The sequence below is a fragment of the Carettochelys insculpta genome, chromosome 6 (assembly GCF_033958435.1).
Source record: "Carettochelys insculpta isolate YL-2023 chromosome 6, ASM3395843v1, whole genome shotgun sequence".
NCBI classification, from domain to species: Eukaryota; Metazoa; Chordata; order Testudines; family Carettochelyidae; genus Carettochelys; species Carettochelys insculpta.
Window position 1 is genome coordinate 127,002,409 of NC_134142.1, and position 22,670 is coordinate 127,025,078.

Below are 22,670 nucleotides of genomic sequence, written 5' to 3' on the forward strand. Positions count from 1 at the left end.
TCCCTCCTTCTCGGCCAGAACCCACTGGGGCTAGGGAGAAAAACAAGCCTGCAGCAGGTCCTTCAGGGCTCTGTGCTGCAGATGCCGGAGGGGTTCTGACCCTATCCCCACAGTGGGGCTCAGGGGAGGGGGCTCCAGCCCCATGGAAGGTCCAAGGAGTGGCCTCAGCCCCACACCGTACAAGGCTCCGGCTCCAGCTCCGGCCCCATGGCAGGGACTCCGAGGGTGGGGGGGGGCAGCCTCCAGCCCCACAAGTGGTCTGGGGAGCCTCGACCCCACACCTACAGGGCTCTGGCCCTGTGACACAGTGGGGGCTCTAGCAAGGGAGGTTCTGCTCTCGCACTGCACAGGGCTCCAGCCCCAGGCAGGGACCAGCCCAGTAGGCCTCTAGCCTGCAGTTCTGTCCCAGCCCCATGGGGGACTCTGGGGGGTGGTGCCTCCGGCCCTGTGGGAGATCCAGGGGGACTCTGGCCCCACACCATACAGGGCTCAGTCCTCACGTCATGCAGGGCTCCGGTCCAAGCTCCACACTGTGACAACCCCAGTCCCAGCCCCCTTTTCTCACCCCCTGAGCTCCAGCCCCAGCCTGACCGTGCACCTGAGCGAGGCCGGGGTGGCAGTGGCGTCCCAGTAGGGCAGCAGGCAGGGAGCTGCATTTTAAAAATGACGGTGGCAGAACGCTGTTCTGCGACATTACAGGGGAAAAGAGCCGCTCTCACTGATGTTATCTGTTGTAACCGTTGAGCTACTGGCACCAAAAGCTGCTAAGACATACTATGTGCATGATCTGCTAAGAAACCCGAGAACATGCTAGTAACATTGGTGCATAACAAAGACTGCCCGTTTACAGACTCCTAATTCTAGCATCAGAGAGGCACCGAAGAGAGATGGGAGAACAACATGAAGTCCTGTGGCACCTTATGGACATTTTGGAGCATAAGCTTTCATGGGCAAAGACCCGCTTCATCGGACGCATGCGAGGTAATTAGTCTTGTAATTTTCACATGAGAACAGACATTCCGGACTTAATATGTAAACAGGCACACAACCACCATCTCACCCGCATGGATAATTGCCAGGGATCCTACACTAGGGAAAACGTCTCTCCACATTCACTGGATGCATACTGAATTCCAAACATTTGCCAGAGCCTATATGGCTAAGTTCACTGTTTTGTTTACATCTTGGCAAAAATCACCTAAGTCATATAGAACCAAGCTGCAAAAGCAGGTCCAACACACAGTCCTAGTCTTACCTTGGATTTGTAAAGGAACATACAGGTAGTTCTAATGTTGGATCAGAACCCGCAGTAACACAGCCAGGCATGGGAAGGCCCAGTGGTGTACTTAGTGATGTTACTGGCATCCTTCCGGAATCAATTTTACTTTGGGATGCGACATTAGTGGACGTGGAAGTGAATGGGGAACCGCTGCCCTAAGTCTGCACCAGACCTCGTGCCAGGCGGCGCCGTGCGGGTCTGATGGACACTGGCGACTCGCTGGCTCTTTCTGCGCTGCTGATCTGTCGGTAGCGTTTTTACATGTGGCGTTCGGAGCGCTGGCTCTGGGCTTGTAGCTGACCCGTTAGGCTCTGGGAGACCACAGCGGGCGGCCTGGCACCAGCCACAGCAGCGCTTCACTCCACCCCATGCCTGAGGAACGTGGCTCTGAACGCGTAGCCCGGGAGGCTGCCGTGACCGAGTGCCCAAACAAGGCCATGGGCAGGGGACAGGCTCCATTTAGGATGTGCTCCCGCTGAAGGGGAACAATGGAATTCCCTCCACGCGGGTAAGGGGACAAAGGGGACCCTGGGGCTCCCCCGTTTGCCTTCGCTCCAGCTCATCACGTGTGCGGGGAACATCTCTGCTATGAGCTGGGCCCGGGAGGGTCGCTGACCCGTCCCAGCAGAGGACGTACTCCAGAGACGGGTCAGAGAGCGGCCGTTCCACCTGCTGCAGCCTGCACCCAGACCTGTGTGACTGGCCTATGGAAGTCGAGTGCTTTAACAATTGTACCCTTCAGCTGCTCTCTCTCTCTTTTCTTAGTAGCCCGCTAGCTGTTAGCTGCCAAAGGACGGGCCCAGAGTGCCCCTGGGGTGAGATCGGAGGTGCACACTGACCCAGCCGGGCCTGTGGGGCTGGAAGCACCTCTGGGGATCTGGTGCGAGTGGTTTTCGTAACCTCTCCTCTGGCTAGGGAGGGGACTGGCTGCGACACCAGGGGGCTGGAGTGGTGAGGGAACGGCTGCTGTGACTCCTGGCTGGCCAGGTGCCCGCGGAGGTGCCCGTGTGAGTGGCTTGGTGCCTTACAGCGGAGGGCCCCAGCCTGGGCTGGCAGTGGCCCTGCGTGAAGCAGTTTGCCCTGGTTTGGCCTCTCGGCCGTGCCCAGGAACACCTCCCACATTACAGATTGTACCCTGGGACACCCTGCCACCTCCCAGCCCTCTGCTTGTGCGCCAGGACACACTTCCCCCGGCAAACCCAGCCCTGTACCCTGGCACACCCCACCTCTGCCCAGGCCCTACCCAGCCTGCCTCACAGACTCACCCGCAAGGCCCAGTGCCAGTCATCAGCCAAGTCCTTCACCTTGGAGCCCACGATGTAGCCCAGTCCACTGCAGGGGAGGAGGGGTTAGCACCAGGCACCAGAGCCCTTCCACTGCCTCCCCACCCCCCTCCCACCCAGCTTCCCTCCCCTGCCCCCACACACCCTCAATGCCCCCAAACCTCCATCCCCCTCATCTGATGCCAATACCCCCTCACCAACGCCCAACCCTGTGCCACCAACACCCCTGCACCCCCAACCCATCCCACCTGGCCCACTCTCCCAGCTCTGACCCCAACACACATGCACCCCCTCCAACCTAACCATCCACCCTCCTCCGCCCTGACCCCAGCACTCCCTACAGAGCCCCACATCAGCTCCCCATCCTCTTCCTCAACATAAGAGCAGCAGTACTGGCTCACACCATAGGTCCATCAAGCCCAGTCTCCTGTCTTCCGACAGTGAACAATGCCGGGTGCCACAGAGGGAATGAACAGAACAGGGAATCATCAAGTGATCAATTCCCTGTCGCCCAGTTCCAGCCTCTTGCGAACAGAGGCCAGGGACACCCTTGTTAGCCTCAATAGCCACTGATGGACCTGTCCCCCATGAATTCATCTAGTTCTTTTTTTAGATGCTACTACAGTCTTGGCCTTCATGACGCCCTCCAGCAAGGAGTTCCACAGGTTAACTGCCTTGTGTGAAAAAATATTTCCTATTGTTTGTTTTAAACCTGCTGCCTATTAATTTCATTTGGTGACCGCTGTTCTTGTGTTGTGAGGAGTAAAAAATACCAATTCCTTCTCTATTTTCTCCACACCAGTCATGGATTTTACAGACCTCGGTCATATCCCCCCTTAATCATCTTATTTCTAAGCTAAAAAGTCCCAGTCTTATTACTCGCTCCTCATATGGCAGACGGTTCATACCCTTAATCCTTTCTGTTGCCCTTTTCTGAACCTTTTCCAAGTCCAACATATCTTTTTTGAGATGGGAAGACCACATCTATAGACAGTATTCCAGATATGGACATACCATGGATTTATATGAAGGTAATGACATTTTGTGTTTTATCTATTCCTTTCCTAATCATTCCCAACATTGTTCGCTTTTTTGACTTTCGCTGCGCACTGAGTGGATGTCTTGAGAGAACTATCCACAGTGACTCCAAGATCTCTTTGAGTGGGAACAGCTAAGTCAGACCCCATCATTTTATATGTATAGTTGGGATTATATTTTCCAACATGCATTACTTTGCATTTATCAACACTGAATTTCATCTGTCATTTGTTGCACAATCACCCAGTGTATTTGAGAACCTTTTGTAGCTCTTCACAGTCTGCTTGGGACTTAACTATTTGGAGCAGTTTTGTGTCATCTACAAATTTTGCCACCTCAGTATTTATTCCTTTTTCCAGACCATTTATAACTATGTTGAATAGGACTGGTCCCAGCACAGACCCCTGGGGCACACCACTATTTACCTCGCTCCGTTCTGAAAACGGACCCTATTCCTACCCTTTGTTTCCAATCTTTTAACCAGTTACCAGTCCAAGAAAAGAATCTTCCCTCTTAGCCCAGGACCGTTAACTTTGCTTAAGAGCCTTTGGTGAGGGACCTTGTCAAAGGCCTTCTGAAAACCTAAGTACACCACATCCACAGGATCACCCCGTCCACATGCTTGTTGACCCTGTCAAAAAATTCTAGTAGATTGGCGAGGCACAATTTCCCTTTACAAAAGCTGCATTGACTCTTCCCCAACAAATTCTGTTCTTTACTAGAGTTTCAACAAGTTTGCCCAGTACTGAAGTCAGACTGACTGGCCTGTGGCTGCCAGGATCACTTCTGGAGCCCCTTTTAAAGGTTGGCGACACATTAGCTATCCTCCAGTCATCTGGAACAGAAGCGGATTTAAATGACAGGTTACAAACTACAGTTAGTAGTTCTGCAGTTTCACTTTGAGCTCCTTCAGAACTCTTGGGTGAACACCACCTGGTCCTGGTGACTTATTACTGTTTAGTTTATCAATTTGTTCCAAAACCTTCTCTCATGACACCTCTTGAGACAGTTCAGGTTTATTACCTGAAAAGAACTGCTCAGCTTTCGGAATCTCCCTCACATCCTCAGCCCTGAGAACTGATGCAAAGAAATCATTTAGTTTCCCTGCAATGGCCTTATCATCCTCGAGTGCTCCTTTAGCATCTCCATCATCCCGTTGCCCTACTGGTTGTTTGGCAGCTTCCTGCTTCTGATGTTCTTAAAACTGTGTTTGCTATTACGTTTTGACTCTCTGGCTAGCTGTTCTTCACATTCTTTTTTGGCCTTCCTGATTACATTTGTACACTTCACGTGGCGGCATTTATGTTCCTTTCTATTTTCCTCCCTACGATTTAACTTCCATTTTTAAAGGATGTCTTTTTGGCTCTCATTGCCACTTTTACTTTATTGTTTAAATACGGTGGCACTTTTTTGGTTCTCTCACAACGGTTCCTGACTTGGGGTATACGTTTAAGTTGAGCCTCAATGATGGTGTCCTTAAAAAGTTTCCAGGCAGCTTGACGGGATTTCACTTTAAGTACCCACCACCTTCCCCTGCTGACCCCTCCCCCACAACCTGCAGTGGGGGAAGGAAGCCAGCACTGGGACTCCTGCCCTCTCCCCACCTGACCCAGCCCAGCCCCTCACCTGCCGACGGGGATGGCAAAGTAGAAGAGGGCCAGCATGCGGCTCCGCTGGTCGCTAACAAACAGGTCTGCGATGATGGTGGGGGCGATGGTGGAGTAGCTGGCCTCCCCCACCCCCACCAGCCCCCGAGTCACCAGCAGCAGCCAGAACCGCTGGGGGGAAGAGAGAGCTCAGACACGGCCATGCAGCCCAGCTTACCTGGGGCTGAGAGCTCACCCACAGCCCACTGCGAGCTCCAGAGCCGGCCTGCTCAACGCATCCCTCATCTCCCCATCAGCCTGATGAGCCTGGGGCTGGCATGAGCCAGTGGGGTTGAACTCATCTGCATTGCCACACAGCCCCAAACCCATCTGCACCCCCCTTGCTCCTGGGGCCATTATATACCAAGGAGCTGGGCACAGGTTATGTGAGCACTGAGGAACGCAGAGACTTTATCTGTTACAAGAACACGTCGTCACCACGCCGCTTTCGGTGGATTGGGTCGTTGATTGCCCACAACCTGCCAGCGCTCAGCACGTACCTCTGACAACAGACGCACCCAGCCCCTCCGCTCACCCACTTCCACTTCCATTCACACCCCCTACCACGCCTGCCCCGAGAACAGCACCCCCTCTCCCCTCGTCAGACACTCACACCTTCCCCACAGCCCAGGCACTACCCCCCACATCGCTCCAGCTCCCCAGCTGCTACAGCAACGCCCCCATGAACAGTCCCACCCCTTGCACCACTCCAGCTCTCGCCTCCTATGACAACAACATCCCCACACTGCTCCAGCCCCCACCCCTACCGCAACTCCCCCGCACAGCCCCAAGCCCCTCTGCGCACCCTGCAGAGCTCCACCCCAGGGCACAGCTCCCACCGCACAGCCGGGTACCTCTTTGGGGACGAAGCTGGAGCCCAGCGTGACAGCCGACCAGAAGACAATGCCCAGGCAGAGCAGGCACTTGCGGTGGTAGCGGTCTCCCAGGTACCCAAAGATTGGGGCCAGCACCATGTAGCTGCAGATAAACACTGTGGGGCAGGAGGGGGTCAGAACTGGGGTGCTGTGTGGGGATACAACAGTCCCTCTCCGCCCTGCTACCCCCAGCCCTCACCCCACGAACACACTCCTGCAGCACCCAAGGCGTGTCCCTCCTGTCGCTTAGGGACGCTGGCCCCATACCTGTCTGCAGGAGCCCGGAGCTGCTGTCTCCAATGCGAAAGAACGACTCGATGTCAGGAAGGACACCTGCAGAAACGGGGGGGGGGGGGGGGGATAAGAAAGTGGGAAGCACCCTGAACCCCACAGCCTCCCAGCTCTGCCCACTCCAAGCTCACTTCACTCTGCAGAGCCCCCACGGAGACTCTGCAGGCGGCAAACCCCACTGCTCACGCAACCCCGCCCACCACAGAGCCCCACGCGACGCCTGGCCGCCGGGGCTCCCATACGCTGACAGGCAGGCGTACCGCTCCCGCCCCTCTGCCCCATAACCTGCCCTACGCTCCGTGCGCAGGCAGCTCCGCTCCAGGGCCCGACTACCTTCCCTACACGCCCACGGACGCACAACTCCCAACACCTCTGCGCCAGTACCTCACCCACCCCTCGCACACGCAGCTCCGCTCCACGGCCCCTCGCACACGCAGCTCCCAACACCTCTGCGCCACTACCTCACCCACCCCTCGCGCACGCAGCTCCCAACACCTCTGCACCACTACCTCACCCACCCCTCGCACACGCAGCTCCGCTCCACGACACCTCGCACACGCAGCTCCCAACACCTCTGAGCCACTACCTCACCCACCCCTCGCGCACGCAGCTCCCAACACCTCTGCACCACTACCTCACCCACCCCTCGCACACGCAGCTCCGCTCCACGACCCCTCGCACACGCAGCTCCCAACACCTCTGCACCACTACCTCACCCACCCCTCGCACACGCAGCTCCACTCCACGACACCTCGCACACGCAGCTCCCAACACCTCTGCACCACTACCTCACCCACCCCTCGCACACGCAGCTCCACTCCACGACACCTCGCACACGCAGCTCCCAAAACCTCTGCACCACTACCTCACCCACCCCTCGCACACGCAGCTCCACTCCACGACACCTCGCACACGCAGCTCCCAACACCTCTGCACCACTACCTCACCCACCCCTCGCACACGCAGCTCCGCTCCACGACACCTCGCACACGCAGCTCCCAACACCTCTGCACCACTACCTCACCCACCCCTCGCACACGCAGCTCCGCTCCACGACACCTCGCACACGCAGCTCCCAACACCTCTGCGCCACTACCTCACCCACCCCTCGCGCACGCAGCTCCCAACACCTCTGCACCACTACCTCACCCACCCCTCGCACACGCAGCTCCGCTCCACGACACCTCGCACACGCAGCTCCCAACACCTCTGCGCCACTACCTCACCCACCCCTCGCGCACGCAGCTCCCAACACCTCTGCACCACTACCTCACCCACCCCTCGCGCACGCAGCTCCCAACACCTCTGCACCACTACCTCACCCACCCCTCGCACACGCAGCTCCACTCCACGGCCCCTCGCACACGCAGCTCCCAACACCTCTGCGCCACTACCTCACCCACCCCTCGCACACGCAGCTCCACTCCACGGCCCCTCGCACACGCAGCTCCCAACACCTCTGCGCCACTACCTCACCCACCCCTCGCACACGCAGCTCCGCTCCACGGCCCCTCGCACACGCGGCTCCCAACACCTCTGCACCACTACCTCATCCACCCCTCGCGCACGCAGCTCCCAACACCTCGGCACCAGTACCTCACCCACCCCTCGCACACGCAGCTCCGCTCCACGACCCCTCGCACACGCAGTTCCCAACACCTCTGCGCCACTCCCTCACCCACCCCTCGCGCACGCAGCTCCCAACACCTCTGCACCACTACCTCACCCACCCCTCGCACACGCAGCTCCACTCCACGACCCCTCGCACACGCAGTTCCCAACACCTCTGCGCCACTCCCTCACCCACCCCTCGCACACGCAGCTCCCAACAACTCTGCGCCACTACCTCACCCACCCCTCGCACACGCAGCTCCGCTCCACGGCCCCTCGCACACGCGGCTCCCAACACCTCTGCACCACTACCTCATCCACCCCTCGCGCACGCAGCTCCCAACACCTCGGCACCAGTACCTCACCCACCCCTCGCACACGCAGCTCCGCTCCACGACCCCTCGCACACGCAGTTCCCAACACCTCTGCGCCACTCCCTCACCCACCCCTCGCGCACGCAGCTCCCAACACCTCTGCACCACTACCTCACCCACCCCTCGCACACGCAGCTCCACTCCACGACCCCTCGCACACGCAGTTCCCAACACCTCTGCGCCACTCCCTCACCCACCCCTCGCACACGCAGCTCCCAACAACTCTGCGCCACTACCTCACCCACCCCTCGCACACGCAGCTCCGCTCCACGGCCCCTCGCACACGCAGTTCCCAACACATCTGCGCCACTACCTCACTCACCCCTCGCGCACGCAGCTCCCAACACCTCTGCACCACTACCTCACCCACCCCTCGCACACGCAGCTCCGCTCCACGGCCCCTCGCACACGCAGCTCCCAACACCTCTGAGCCACTACCTCATCCACCCCTCGCGCACGCAGCTCCCAAAACCTCGGCACCAGTACCTCACCCACCCCTCGCACACGCAGCTCCCAACACCTCTGCACCACTACCTCACCCACCCCTCGCACACGCAGCTCCGCTCCACGACCCCTCGCACACGCAGCTCCCAACACCTCTGCACCACTACCTCACCCACCCCTCGCACACGCAGCTCCACTCCATGGCCCCTCGCACACGCAGCTCCGCTCCACGGCCCCTTGCACACGCAGTTCCCAACACCTCTGCGCCACTACCTCACTCACCCCTCGCGCACGCAGCTCCCAACACCTCTGCACCACTACCTCACCCACCCCTCGCACACGCAGCTCCGCTCCACGGCCCCTCGCACACGCAGCTCCCAACACCTCTGCGCCACTACCTCACCCACCCCTCGCGCACGCAGCTCCCAACACCTCTGCACCACTACCTCACCCACCCCTCGCACATGCAGCTCCGCTCCACGACCCCTCGCACACGCAGCTCCCAACACCTCTGCACCACTACCTCACCCACCCCTCGCGCACGCAGCTCCCAACACCTCTGCACCACTACCTCACCCACCCCTTGCACACGCAGCTCCGCTCCACGACCCCTCGCACACGCAGCTCCCAACACCTCTGCACCACTACCTCACCCACCCCTCGCACACGCAGCTCCCCTCCACGACCCCTCGCACACGCAGCTCCCAACACCTCTGCGCCACTACCTCACCCACCCCTCGCACACGCAGCTCTGCTCCACGGCCCCTCGCGCACGCAGCTCCCAACACCTCGGCACCAGTACCTCACCCACCCCTCGCACACGCAGCTCCCAACACCTCTGCGCCAGTACCTCACCCACCCCTCGCACACGCAGCTCCGCTCCACGGCCCCTCGCACACGCAGCTCCCAACACCTCTGCGCCACTACCTCACCCACCCCTCGCACACGCAGCTCCGCTCCAGGGCCCCTCGCACACGCAGCTCCCAACACCTCTGCACCACTACCTCACCCGCCCCTCGCACACGCAGCTCCCAACACCTCTGCACCACTACCTCACCCACCCCTCACACACACAGCTCCGCTCCAGGGCCCCTCGCACACGCAGCTCCCAACACCTCTGCACCACTACCTCACCCGCCCCTCGCACACGCAGCTCCCAACACCTCTGCACCAGTACCTCACCAGCCCCTCACACACGCAGCTCTGCTCCAGGGCCTGACTGCCTTCCCAACACCCTCACGGATACAGGCAGCTCCCAACACCTCTGCACCAGTACCTCACCCACCCCTCGCACACGCAGCTCCTGTCCCCTCTGCTCCCAGTACCGCCCCAACCCCCCACACGGACACACGCCGCTCCCATCCCCTTTGCTCCCAGTACATACACCCCATCACTTTGAACCAATACCTCCCACGCCGCTCACACACACAGGTTTCAATCCCCTTGCCCCAGTGTGATGGAGTGGGGGAGTGCATGTGAGACTCAGGCTGCACATGTGTGTGACAAACAGAGCAACTCTCAGGGATAAGGATGACCCCTGTGGATATACCTTAACCTGGCAGGTAACACCTCTGCCCTGAATACAGAGCAGGGAGGAGCTGAGCTGGGTTTGAATTAGAGGCGGCAGTTAGAAGCTCGGGGGAGAGGGAGCTGGAATGAGCCAGCCTGGTGAGGGGGGAAGCTACACCCCAGAGGGGCACCCCTTGGGCTCCTCTCCCCAGGACGGGTTGGAAGGACTGTCTCTGCCGACTGCACTGACACCCCTGTGCTGAGCTGGGCTCTGTCGCCTCGAGCTCCCTGTTCTACCTGCTGGGAGAGAGTCACTCCTGCCTGCGGGCAGGGTGCAGTACAGGGGGACCCCTGAACCCCATCACACTGGTGTCAGCAGTGGGATGCACTGCACCCACAGATGAGCTCCCAGCAGCAGATGACGGAGAGCAGGAGAAAGAAGGAGCCTCATAGGAGCCGGAGTAGGAGCAAAGTGATTCTTGAGCCTTGTGGGGATGCAGCTGCTGCTGGTGAGTGGATATCCCGGGAGACAGCGGGGAGATGGATTATACCCGACTCCTAAAGGCAGAGCTACCGGGGCTGTGCAGAGAGAGGGGCCTGACCGTGGGGAAGGCGACCAAGGCCCAGCTGATTGCCCAGCTGGAAGAGAGTGACCGATCCGGGCGGGCAGAGCCTGTCCCGGCAGGAAGTGGCTGGTCACCCTCGGGAAGCGTTTCGGATTCTCCGACAGGAGCAGGGGCTCGATGCCGTCAGACACACACGGTGCCCGCCAGGTCGCGCTCAGCTAGTGGTGGTCCATCGCGGGCAGAGTTCCCCGCTGCAGAGCTGTGACGGCTGGAGCTCAAGGTGAGATTAAAGGAACTGGAGCACCACGAATGGGAAAGAGCGCGTGAGCACGAGCGCCAGCTACAAGAGAGACAGCGGGAGGAGAGAGAGTGAGAGCAGGAGGAGAGAGCGAGAGCACGAGCGGGCCATGGCAGAGGTGAGACACCGAGGCCCCAGCTGCGGTAAGCGGGGAGAGGGCCAGACGGCTCGGGGTGGCCAGTCACTTGGAGACGCGTGTGCTGGCCCAGTGTCAGGACCCAGGGGACATGGACGAGTTCCTTACTGCCTTTGAGCGAGCCTGTGAGTTGCACGAGGTTCCCCCAGCTGAGTGGCTCCGGCACCTCACCCGCTTGCTGGGCCAGAAGGCCGCAGCGGTGCTCAGCCGGCTGCAGGGGCTGCAGCCTGGGGACTATGAACAGCTCAAACAGGCCCTGCTGCATAAGTTCGGGCTGACTCCGGAGACGTACAAAAAGAGGTTCCAGGAGGTGCAGAAGAGGCCAGAGGAAACCTATGGAGATGCAGCCTCCCGCCTGATGCAATACTATTGGAAGTGGGTGTTCGGGGTGGGAGTCCAGTCCGTAAAGGACCTGGTTAAACTGATGGTCCAGCAGCGATTCTATGAGATGTGCTCACCTGACCCGAGGGTGTGGCTCAAGGACCGGAGGCCTGGGGATCCACACAATGCAGGGAAACTGGCAGATGACTTCACAAACAGCCGGGCCATGTTTGAAAGTGAGCCCCACAAAGAGAGGGAATCTCAGAGACACCAGTTCCTGACTGTACGACAGAGGGGATCACTGCTTGGGCAAGCCCAGGAAAGAGGGGCTGGCCGCCCACCCCCCAGAGGGCCAAGCAGAGCCTGGAGAGAGCAGCCGGCTCAAGGGACACAGCAAGACCCGGGCTATTATCACTGTGGACAAAAGGGACATAGATCAGCCCAGTGCCCCAAGCTCCCAGACAGGTTGAGCAGGCCGGGGGGTCATGGAGTCAACTGGGTGGGAGTCCCAGAAGCCAGAGAGGCGGGCGGCCAAGGCGGGTGGTGCTAAGAGTGGGTACTTGGATTGGGCCGAGTCAGCCCCACAGACCAGCTCCTCAGGGGAACCAAATGCTCAGAGGTCAGTTTACAGTGTGGGGGCGGCACTGCCTCTGCGGAGCAAGTGTCTCACACCCCTCGAGGTAGACGGGAAAAAGGTCACGCGGTTCGGGGACACAGGCGCTGACGTGACGCTGGCCCGACCCGGGGTGGTGGCACCGGGCCGTATGATACCCGATTCCCACCTGACTTTAACAGGAATTGGTGGGACCCCTTTCAAAGTGCCCATGGCGAGGGTGCACCTGAAATGGGGGGATAAGGAAGGCCCCAAGGAGGTGGGTGTGCACAGCCATTTGCCGGCAGATGTACTGATGGGGGGTGACCGGGAGAACTGGCCAGGTGAACACCCTCGTGCCCTGGTCCTGACCCGTAGCCAAAGAAAACGAGGGGTGTGTTCCCCAGATTCGGGGGTACAAGCCCAGCCAAAGTCACAGAAGCCACAGGGGTCAACCCTGAGAGAAAGGGGGCCCCAAAAAACGGGTCTCACAGGCCAGGGGCGCTGGAGCCAGGCAGGGATGGGGAAGTGGCTTCCGCCCCTGCCCCAGCCGAAGAGTTCCAGGCAGAGCAGCAGAGAGACCCCTCCTTGCAGAAGCTGAGGGAACTGGCCAGTCTCAGCCCAGCTCCACAGCTGCGGGAGGGCTGCAGGGGGAGATTCCTATGGGAAAAGGGATTCCTGTACTGGGAATGGGCTCCCAGATGCAAAGCGGAGCCATGGAAGGTCCAGAGGCAACTGGTGGCTCCCCAAAAGTACCGGCGCAGGTTGCTGTACCTAGCCCATGATGTCCCGCTCGCAGGACACCAGGGGATCCACCGCACCAGGAGAAGGTTGTTACAGAACTTTTTCTGGCCAGGGATCTTTGCAGCTGTCCATCTATATTGCCTGTCCTGCGATTCCTGCCAGAGGGTGGGAAAGACCCAGGACAAGGGGAAAGCTGCCCTGAGGCCACTGCCCATCATAGAGGAGCCTTTCCAGAAAGTGGCTATGGACATAGTGGGACCCTTCAGCAAGGCAACGCGTTCGAGGAAGAAATATATTTTGGTGGTGATAGATTTTGCCACGCGATACCCAGAAGCAGTGGCCTTGACCTCTGTCGACGCTGACACCGTGGCGGATGCACTGCTGTCCATTTTCAGCAGAGTGGGGTTCCCCAAGGAGGTCCTCACAGATCAGGGGTCCAACTTCATGTCGGCCCTGCTGCAAAGCTCGTGGGACTAGTGTGGGGTCCGGCACACCTGGGCCACAGCCTACCACCCGCAGACCAATGGGCTGGTGGAGAGGTTCAATGGGACTCTGAAGCAGATGCTGAGAACCTTCATGAATCAATACCCCCATGACTGGGACAAGTACTTACCCCACCTGCTGTTTGCATACAGGGAGGTGCCCCAGGACTCCACGGGGTTCTCCCCGTTTGAGCTGCTGTACGGAAGGAGGGTTTGGGGACCCCTGGACTTGCTCAGAGAAGAGTGGAAGGGGACGGCCTCTCCTGAAGGGGAGTCAGTGGTACAGTATGTACTGACCTTCCATGAAAAACTCACTGAGCTCATGGGCCTGGCCAGGGAGAACCTCTCCATGGCCCAAAGGAAGCAAACGGTCTGGTATGACCGTAACGCCCAGGCCCGAGCCTATGCCACCGGGGACCAAGTGATGGTTCTCATACCCGTGCGGCGGAATAAGCTGCAAGCAGCCTGGGATGGGCCCTTCAAGGTCGTCAAACAGCTAAATGAGGTGAACTACTTGTTAGAACTGTCAAACCAGGCCCACAGCCACCGGGTCTATCAAGCGAACATGATGAAACCTCACTGGGACAGAGAGAACTTGGTGCTGGCCATGTGCAGACACTGGGAGGGGCAGGGGGATGATCCCTTGGTGGATTTACTCACAAGGACTGGAGCCGGCTCCTTGCTGGAGTCTATTCCCCTCTCAGACCAGCTGACCCCTGCCCAGCAGACGGAGATCAAGGAGGTGCTGCATTCGCACCAACAGCTGTTCTCGGACAGACCCGGACGCACTGACCTGGCTATCCACCGAATAGAGACAGGCACCCACGCCCCTATCAAGTGTGTGCCATTCAGAGCCACAGGGAAGACGGCTCAGGACACAGAGTGGGAGGTTGAAGACATGCTGGCTCTGGGGGTGATCCAACCCTCCTCCAGGCCCTGGGCCTCTCCCATGGTGTTAGTCCCTAAAAAAGATGGGTCTGTTCGGTTTTGTGTGGACTATGGCAAGCTTAACGCCATCACTGTATCGGACGCCTACCCCATACCCAGGCCTGACGACTTTTTAGACAAGCTGGGGGGAGCCCGTTACCTCACCACCATAGACCTCACCAAGGGGGACTGGCAAGTGCCATTAGACCAAGATGCCTGGCTCAAGTCGGCTTTCATCACCCCTGTGGGGCTCTACGAGTTCCTGGTCCTGCCCTTCGGCCTCAAGGGGGCACCCGCTACCTTCCAGCGTCTGGTGGACCAGCTACTGAAGGGGATGGAGAGCTTTGCCCTGGCTTACATGGACGACATTTGCATCTTCAGCCAGACGTGGGAGGACCATGTGTCCCAGGTCAAGCAGGTGCTGGACCGACTCCAGAAGGCCGGTCTGACTATCAAGGCAGGGAAGTGCAAGGTGGGAATGGCTGAGGTGACCTACCTGGGCCACAAGGTTGGCAGCGGCTGCTTAAAGCCAGAGCCAGCTAAAGTGGAGGCTGTCAGAGATTGGCCCACACCCCAGACTAAGAAGCAGGTCCAGGCCTTCATTGGGATGGTGGGGTACTACCGGAGGTTTGTGCCCCACTTTAGCTCCATCACAGCCCCGCTCTCGGAGCTGCGTAAAAAGGGAAAGCCTGACAAGGTGGTCTGGACCGAGCAGTGCCAAGAGGCCCTCTGCGCGCTGAAGGAGGCTCTGGTCAGGGCCCCAGTGCTGGCAAATCCAGACTTCAACAAGCCCTTCCTGGTGTTCACCGACGCCTCAGACGTGGGGCTGGGGGCGGTGCTAGTGCAGGTGAATGACAAAGGGGAAAAACACCCCATCGTGTACCTGAGTAAGAAGCTGCTGCCTCGGGAGCAGAACTACGCGGCCATAGAGAAGGAATGTCTGGCCATGGGGTGGGCGCTGGGGAAGCTGCAGCCGTACCTGTTTGGACGGCGTTTCACCATGTACACCGATCACTCACTCCTGACCTGGCTGTATCACATGAAAGGGGCCAACGCCAAGCTCCTGCGGTGGAGTCTGCTGCTGCAGGACTACGACATGGAGGTGGTCCATGTGAAGGGGAACAACACCACCATGGCCGATGCCCTGTCACGCAGGGAGGACCCCAAACTTCCCCAGGTCACTGGCCAAATAACCCCGCTCAGTTTGGTCTGTAAGGGTGTGAGAGACTCAGGCTGGATGTGTGTGACAGGGAAAGCAGCTCCCAGCAGCTAAGGATGACCCTGGGGCTGTACCCTAGGCTGGCAGGTAACACCTCTGACCTAAACACAGAGCAGAGTGGAGCCGAGCTGGGTTTGAATCGGAGGCAGCAGTTAGAAGCTGGGGGAGAGGGAGCTGGAAGGAGCCAGCCTGGCCAGGGGGGGACCCTACACCCCAGAGGGGCACCCCTCGGGCTCCTCTCCCCAGGACGGGTTGGAATGACTGTCTCTGCCACCTGCACTGACACCCCTGTGCTGAGCTGGGCTCTGTCGCCTCATAAACCTCCTGTTCTACCTGCTGAGTGAGAGTCACTCCTGCCAGCGGACGGGGTGCAGAGCTTGGGGACCCCTGAACCCCATCACATCCAGTACCTCCCATACCCCTCGCACATGCAGCTCCCAGCCCCACACAGCTGCCCTCGGTCCCTTACCAGCCACAGTGAAGCGGTCCATGTAGTTGAGCAGGTTGATGTAGCAGAGTACAATGACAATCATGACGGAACGGCCGTAGGAGATGCCGGTGATGGCCGGCGCCCCGCCCTCCGGCTGCGCACCATCCGGATGCAGCGCTCCCTCCGCCTCCACCTCCGCCTCTTCTGTGCTGTCTGCCTGGCTCAGGAAGGGGGCAGCGTCAGGGCGGGGACCGGGCCGGGTCACCATGGCTGGGCCTGCGCCGTGCCGCCACCCGACGGGTAGCCCAGCTCCAGGGCAGAGCTGCAAAAGGAAGGGAAAGGGGGCTTACCTACCCCCTGCCACAGCTTCCCCTGCGCCCACAGACCTCCCCCACCCACCACCAGCAGCCCTGCACACACGAACTCCCAGTTCCCTGCTATGCTCACAGGGCAACCCCTCCGCCTCCCCGGCCCCCCAACCCTCCCATCTCCCCTGCCCTCGCACCAGCCCCCCAAACTGCTCCCCATCTCTCGCCCCAACCCCCTAACCGCCCCCCAACCTTCTGCCTTCCCTGCCCTCGCCCCAACACCCCAACCCTCCCCTGCCCTCGCCCCGACTCCGTAACCGCCACCCAACCCGCCCACCTTTGCCCCAACACCCCACCCCCCCGCCTCCCCGGCCCTCGCCCCGGCCCCGCCAACCACCCCCCCGCCCCTTGCCCCAACCCCCTAACCGCCCCCCACCTCCCCTGCCCTCACCCCGACCCCCTAACTGCCCCCAATCCCCTCACCTTCGCCCCGACACCCCAACCCCCCCGCCTCCCCTGCCCTCACCCAGACCCCCAACCCCCCCACCTCCCCTGCCCTTGCCCCGGCCCCCAGCCCCCCTGCCCTCGCCCCAACAACCCCCAACACCCCCCCGTCTCCTCTGCCCTCGCCCCAGCCCCTCAACCACTCCCCATCTCCTCTGCCCTCGCCCCGGCCCCCCAAACACTCCCTGTCTCTCACCCTGACCCCCCAACCCCCCTGCCCTCGCCCCAGCCCCCTAAGCACCCCCCAATCCCCCACCTTCTCCCTGACACCCAGCCCCCCGCCTCCCCTGCCCTCGCCCTGGCCCCCCAAACACTCTGTCTCTCACCCTGACCCCCCAACTCCCCCTGCCCTCACCCCAGCCCCCTAAGCACCTCCCAATCCCCCACCTTCTCCCTGACACCCAGCCCCCCGCCTCCCCTGCCCTCGCCCCAGCCCCCCAAACACTCCCTGTCTCTCACCCTGACCCCCCAACCCTCGCCCCAGGCCCCTAAGCACCTCCCAATCAGCCACCTTCTCCCTGACACCCAGCCCCCCGCCTCCCCTGCCCTCGCCCCGGCCCCCCAAACACTCCCTGTCTCTCACCCTGACCCCCCAACCCCCCTGCCCTCGCCCCAGCCCCCTAAGCACCTCCCAATCCCCCACCTTCTCCCTGACACCCAGCCCCCCACCTCCCCTGCCCTCGCCCCGGCCCCCCAAACACTCCCTGTCTCTCACCCTGACCCCCCAACCCTCGCCCCAGGCCCCTAAGCACCTCCCAATCCCCCACCTTCTCCCTGACACCCAGCCCCCCGCCTCCCCTGCCCTCGCCCCGGCCCCCCAAACACTCCCTGTCTCTCACCCTGACCCCCCAACCCCCCTGCCCTCGCCCCAGCCCCCTAAGCACCTCCCAATCCCCCACCTTCTCCCTGACACCCAGCCCCCCACCTCCCCTGCCCTCGCCCCGGCCCCCCAAACACTCCCTGTCTCTCACCCTGACCCCCCAACCCCCCTGCCCTCGCCCCAGCCCCCTAAGCACCTCCCAATCCCCCACCTTCTCCCTGACACCCAGCCCCCCGCCTCCCCTGCCCTCGCCCCGGCCCCCCAACCCCCCCACTTTTGACCCAACACCCCAACCGCCAACCGCTCCCCATCTCTCGCCCCAGCCCCCACTACCCTCGTCCCGGCCCCCCCAACCGCCCCCAACTTCACCCCAACCCCCCCGCTTCCCCTGCCCTCGCCTTGAACCCCCCACCCCGACCAGCCCCTCAAGCCCCCCACCTTCGCCCCCATCCCCCAACTGCCCCAACCCCCCCCGGCCCGACCGCGACAGGAAGCGCTGCTCCGTCTCCAGACCATGTGATGATCACGCATCAAAGGACCGGAAGGAAGTCACGCCCCTTCCGGTTCCGCGACAGACCCCGCCCCTCACAAACGCCGTGACAACCGGTGTCCGCTCCGTCCCCATGGCAACCAGGGCTCCCGTCCCGGAACTTTACCGCCGAGCCCGCCTCTCCGTCACCACGGCAACCGCAGGGCCTCGTGCACCCCGGCCCCCACTGCCGCGTGACACCGGCCCCACGGCAACCGCGTGGGCGCCGCGACACGGGGCATATCGGGCCCCTCCCCCTCCGCCGGGGGCCGGGTCGGAGCCCTGAGCTGTGTGTGTCTGTGACGGGGCTCGGGGTCCCCCCGCTCCGCCCCCCTCCCCGGGCAGGAGCGTGACGGGGCTCGGGGTCCCCCCTGCTCCGCCCCCCTCCCCGGGCAGGAGCGTGACGGGGCTCGGGGTCCCCCCTGCTCCGCCCCCCTCCCCGGGCAGGAGCGTGACGGGGTTCGGGGTCCCCCCGCTCCGCCCCCCTCCCCGGGCAGGAGCGTGACGGGGTTCGGGGTCCCCCCGCTCCGCCCCGTCCCCGGGCAGGAGCGTGACGGGGTTCGGGGTCCCCCCTGCTCCGCCCCCTCCCCGGGCAGGAGCGTGACGGGGTTCGGGGTCCCCCCGCTCCGCCCCGTCCCCGGGCAGGAGTGTGACGGGGTTCGGGGTCCCCCCGCTCCGCCTCGTCCTCGGGCAGGAGTGTGACGGGGTTCGGGGTCCCCCCGCTCCGCCCCCGTCCGCGGGCAGGAGCGTGACGGGGTTCGGGGTCCCCCCGCTCCGCCCCCGTCCGCGGGCAGGAGTGTGACGGGGTTCGGGGTCCCCCCGCTCCGCCCCCCTCCCCAGGCAGGAGCGTGACGGGGTTCGGGGTCCCCCCGCTCCGCCCCCCTCCCCAGGCAGGAGTGACTCTCACTCGGCAGCAGGACAGCGGGTTTATTAGCCGACAGGACACAGCGTCGTACAGAGGGGTCAGCGCTGCCGGCAGAGACAGCCAGTCCCACCCATGCTGGGGAGAGGAGGCCCCGAGGGGCCCCCAGAGCTGGGGCCTGGCCCCCTCCTTTGTCTCTCTCTCTCCCAGCCCAGACTCACTGCTTCCAACTCCCAGTTCCAATTCACACCCCTCAGGCTCCACCTCCTCCTTTGTCTGCAGCGCAGAGGTGTCACCTGGGCGCCAGGTTACCCCAGCAGGAGCCCCCCACCCTGTGTGACACACACACACACACACCCCCGTTGGGAGCAGTGGAGCCCAGTGGGTGCAGGCAGTGGGGGCGGGAGCCCTGGGTTGTCTGTCTGCCTGTTGGGGGGAGGCACTGGGGCCCAGTGACTAGAGGCGGGAACCGCCGCAGGGGACGCGCAGGAGCCGCCGCAGGGAACGGCCGGCGCCCGCGCTGCCCCCGGCTCCAGGACGTGACCCGCCCGCTCCCCGGCTCGGCGTGGGCCTGCGCCGCGGCGGGTGGAGCGGTCGGCGGGGGAGGCCCTGCTGCTCCCGGCCCGGCACGGAGGTGGGCGCCTGTCTGGCTCGGATCGGATACCAGGGCCCAGCCGGGCCCAGCCTGGCGACGCTGCGGGCGCTGCACCGCTGCCGCCTGTTCTCGGTGCCCTTCGAGAGCCTGAGCGCGCACTGCGGGGAGCCCGTCAGCCTGGCGCTGCCCCGGCTCTACGACCAGATCGTCTGCCGGCGCCGCGGGGGCTTCCGCTACGAGAGCAACGGGCTGTGCCCGTGGCTGCTGCGGGAGCTCGGCTGCGCCGCCGTGGGGCTGGCCGGCCGCGTGCGGAACCGCTGCACCGGCTGCTTCGGGCCGCCCCGGGACCACCTGGTGCTGCTGGCCCGGCTGGGGCCCCAGTTTCCTGTGCGACCTGGGCTTCGGGGACGGCTCCCTGGAGCCGCTGCGGCTGGAGCCGGGCCTGGAGGGGCGGACGCTCTACACCTTCACCCTGGAGGAGCGGGAACTGGGGGACTTCGCTGACACGTGCCACTACCACCAGCACTCGCCCCGCTCCATCTTCGCCTGCAAGTCCTTGTGCAGCCTGCCCCAGCCAGCGGGCGGGCGCCTCACCTACCTGGGCTGGCGGCTCATCGCCACGCGGGGCACAGCGCACCGAGACGGCGCTGCAGGCCTCCCAGATCCCCGGCCTGCGCCAGCGCGCCTTCGGCATCCACCTGAGCGGGGTCCTTGTGCCCAAGGATGAGGACATTGAGCCGCCCCCCAAGGGAGAGGAGATGGTGCCAGCTTGGCAGAGCGACCTGCTCCCCCCGCCCCAGGCCCACTGAACCAAGGGGCAGCCCCACAGGCAGACGGGGGTCTCAGACACACCCTGGCGCAGGACGCTGGGTTGCTGTGTCTGAGACCTGTGGGGAGGGGTGGCTGCACGAGGGAGAGAGGCCAGCTGGGTCCGGGCCTCGGAGCTTGTGATGGAAGGGGGGGGCGGGTGATAGGCCGAGCAGCTCCCACTGGCTGCGTGACCCCATGGGGCTGGAACCACAGCTGGCAGGTAACACCCCTGTCCGGGCACAGGGTGGAAGGAGCCGAGCCGGGTTTGAATCGGAGGCAGCCCTTACAAGCTGGGGGGAGAGGGAGCTGGGAGGCAGCCAGCCTGGCGAGGGGGGGAGCTACACCCCAGAGGGGCCCCCCTCGGGCTCCTCTCCCCAGGACGGGTTGGAATGACTGTCTCTGCCGGCTGCACTGACACCTCTGTGCTGAGCTGGGCTCTGTCACCTCATAAACCTCCTGTTCTACCTGCTGGGTGAGAGTCACTCCTGCCGGGGGACGGGGTGCAGTGCCTGGGGATGCCAGAACCCCATGACAGGCTGTTGGCACTGGGAGCCAGGACTCCTGGGTTCACTCCCCGGCTCTGGGAGGACGGGGCTGTGACGTTACTGGACATGTACGTTGAATACGTATCAGGGAGGAGCCGTGTCAGTCTGTATCTTCACTAACAAGAAGTCCTGTGGCACCTCATAGCCTAACATTTTGGAGTATAAGCGTTCGTGGGCAAAGACACACAAATCTCAATATGGAAGCCACTTATCTGACCACTGTACGTAGTGGTACAACATCTAGTGCCAGGTGGCCCAAGCCAGGTGTCTAATGAAGCTGGTGATGCCAAGTCTGTTTACGCTACTTGTGCGTCTGTGCCGTGCTTGCAGGTGACGTTACAGATACTGGCTCTGTCGGGGGATGGGAAATGTTAGAGTTATGGGCACACGATGGGGGGACGGGAAATGTTAGAGTTATGGGCACACAATGGGGGGATGGGAAATGTTAGAGCTATGGGCACATGATGAGGGGTGTGGTCACCCCACAGCCAGGACGAGGGACTAAAGGATACTGGCTCTGTCGGGGCACGGGAAACGTTAGAGTTACAGGCACGCGATGGGGGGACAGGAAATGTTAAAACTATGGGCACACGATGGGGGGCAGGGTCACCACCAGCCAGGACGAGGGACTAAACAAAGGCTCAGACGTCGAATACGCACCTCAGGCGTTTGGGACTTGTCCTCGGGGTCAGCCAACAGCAGCGTCCCAGCCGCCCACATGAGCAATGGGATTGGAATCAGACCAAGAGGTCCATTTCACCTGACACGTAAATGGACTGGGGCGCGCTCGCAAAACCAGCCGGCAATGGCAGTTTGCTGCAGCTGCTCACCTGGGTCAGGCCGAGGGGAAGAGGAAAGGACTTTTCCCCTCCGCTGGGAACATGGCCAGGTGGCCCTGGGGTAACGTGCTTGGTTCCAGAGTGCAAGGATCCGGCTCTCCAGTAACCAGGACTCTCCCACATGGGGGCCCGTCAGAGGCTTTCCAGGCTCACCCCAGAACACTGCTGGCTGCATCAGCAGCTGTCACTGGCGCATGGGATGTTACCACCTTACCAGTTGTTCTCCCCCTCTTCCTACTTGGCAGGATGGAGCTATCAGATCCTAAAGGACGGGCCCAGTGGGGCGACTGGGGTAGGATCCAGTATACGCTGGCTGGGGACTGTGGCCGGACCCTTTGGAGCCGGGGAGAATCTGTGGGGGGTTGGTGAAGTGAAGTAGGGGGCTGTGGAGGTGTGTGGGAAGGCTGTGGGATGCTCATGTGGCTTCTGGCTGGCTGAGGCACTTTCCCGCTGGGTTGCCTGCGTGAGAAGGAAATCCCAGCCTGGGCTGTAAGTGGCCCAGGTTTAAGCAACGTTACCCTGGGTGATCTCCTTAGCTGCCCCCCAAAGCTGTCCTAGTACAGGGCCAGGGCCCAGGCCCCTTTGTTCTCCGTCCACGGCTTGGACTGGGCGTGACTCCACCCCGATCTGTCCCTGTGGTCCCTGGCATGAGCTCCAGGGGAAGGTCCATGCAGTGGTGATCGCCAGGGCCGTGGCCAGCCAACCCCCAGCACAGGGCGACAGGCTCAGGACTGACACCAACCCCTTTATTCATTCCTAAGAGCAGCTCCCACCCCACCCACAGGGGTTGGAA

At 62.1% G+C, this 22,670-nt stretch overlaps 1 protein-coding gene and 1 pseudogene across 4 annotated transcripts in view; one reads left to right on the top strand and one right to left on the bottom strand.

Moving 5' to 3' along the window:
- SPNS1 (SPNS lysolipid transporter 1, lysophospholipid) overlaps window positions 1-18,241 on the bottom strand; it is a 39,686-nt gene extending 21,445 nt beyond the window's left edge. For 2 of the 4 annotated variants that reach the window (XR_012646092.1, XM_074998475.1), the window contains exons 1-6: window positions 18,180-18,238; window positions 16,105-16,387; window positions 6,389-6,454; window positions 6,101-6,237; window positions 5,227-5,378; window positions 2,545-2,611 (exon numbers count right to left, since the gene is read on the bottom strand). Coding sequence is in view for 2 of the 4 variants with exons in the window: in XM_074998475.1 (XP_074854576.1) it covers window positions 2,545-2,611; window positions 5,227-5,378; window positions 6,101-6,237; window positions 6,389-6,454; window positions 16,105-16,333 (651 nt within the window). In the remaining 2 variants the exon portion in view is untranslated. Of the gene's footprint in view, window positions 1-2,544; window positions 2,612-5,226; window positions 5,379-6,100; window positions 6,238-6,388; window positions 6,455-16,104; window positions 16,464-18,179 lie in introns of those variants that run through there. The other 2 variants (XR_012646093.1, XM_074998477.1) reach the window with 2 other exon arrangements.
- Window positions 18,242-18,320: 79 nt separating this feature from the next.
- Window positions 18,321-21,481, top strand: LOC142015222 (arylamine N-acetyltransferase 2-like; annotated as a pseudogene).
- Window positions 21,482-22,670: the final 1,189 nt, after the last annotated feature.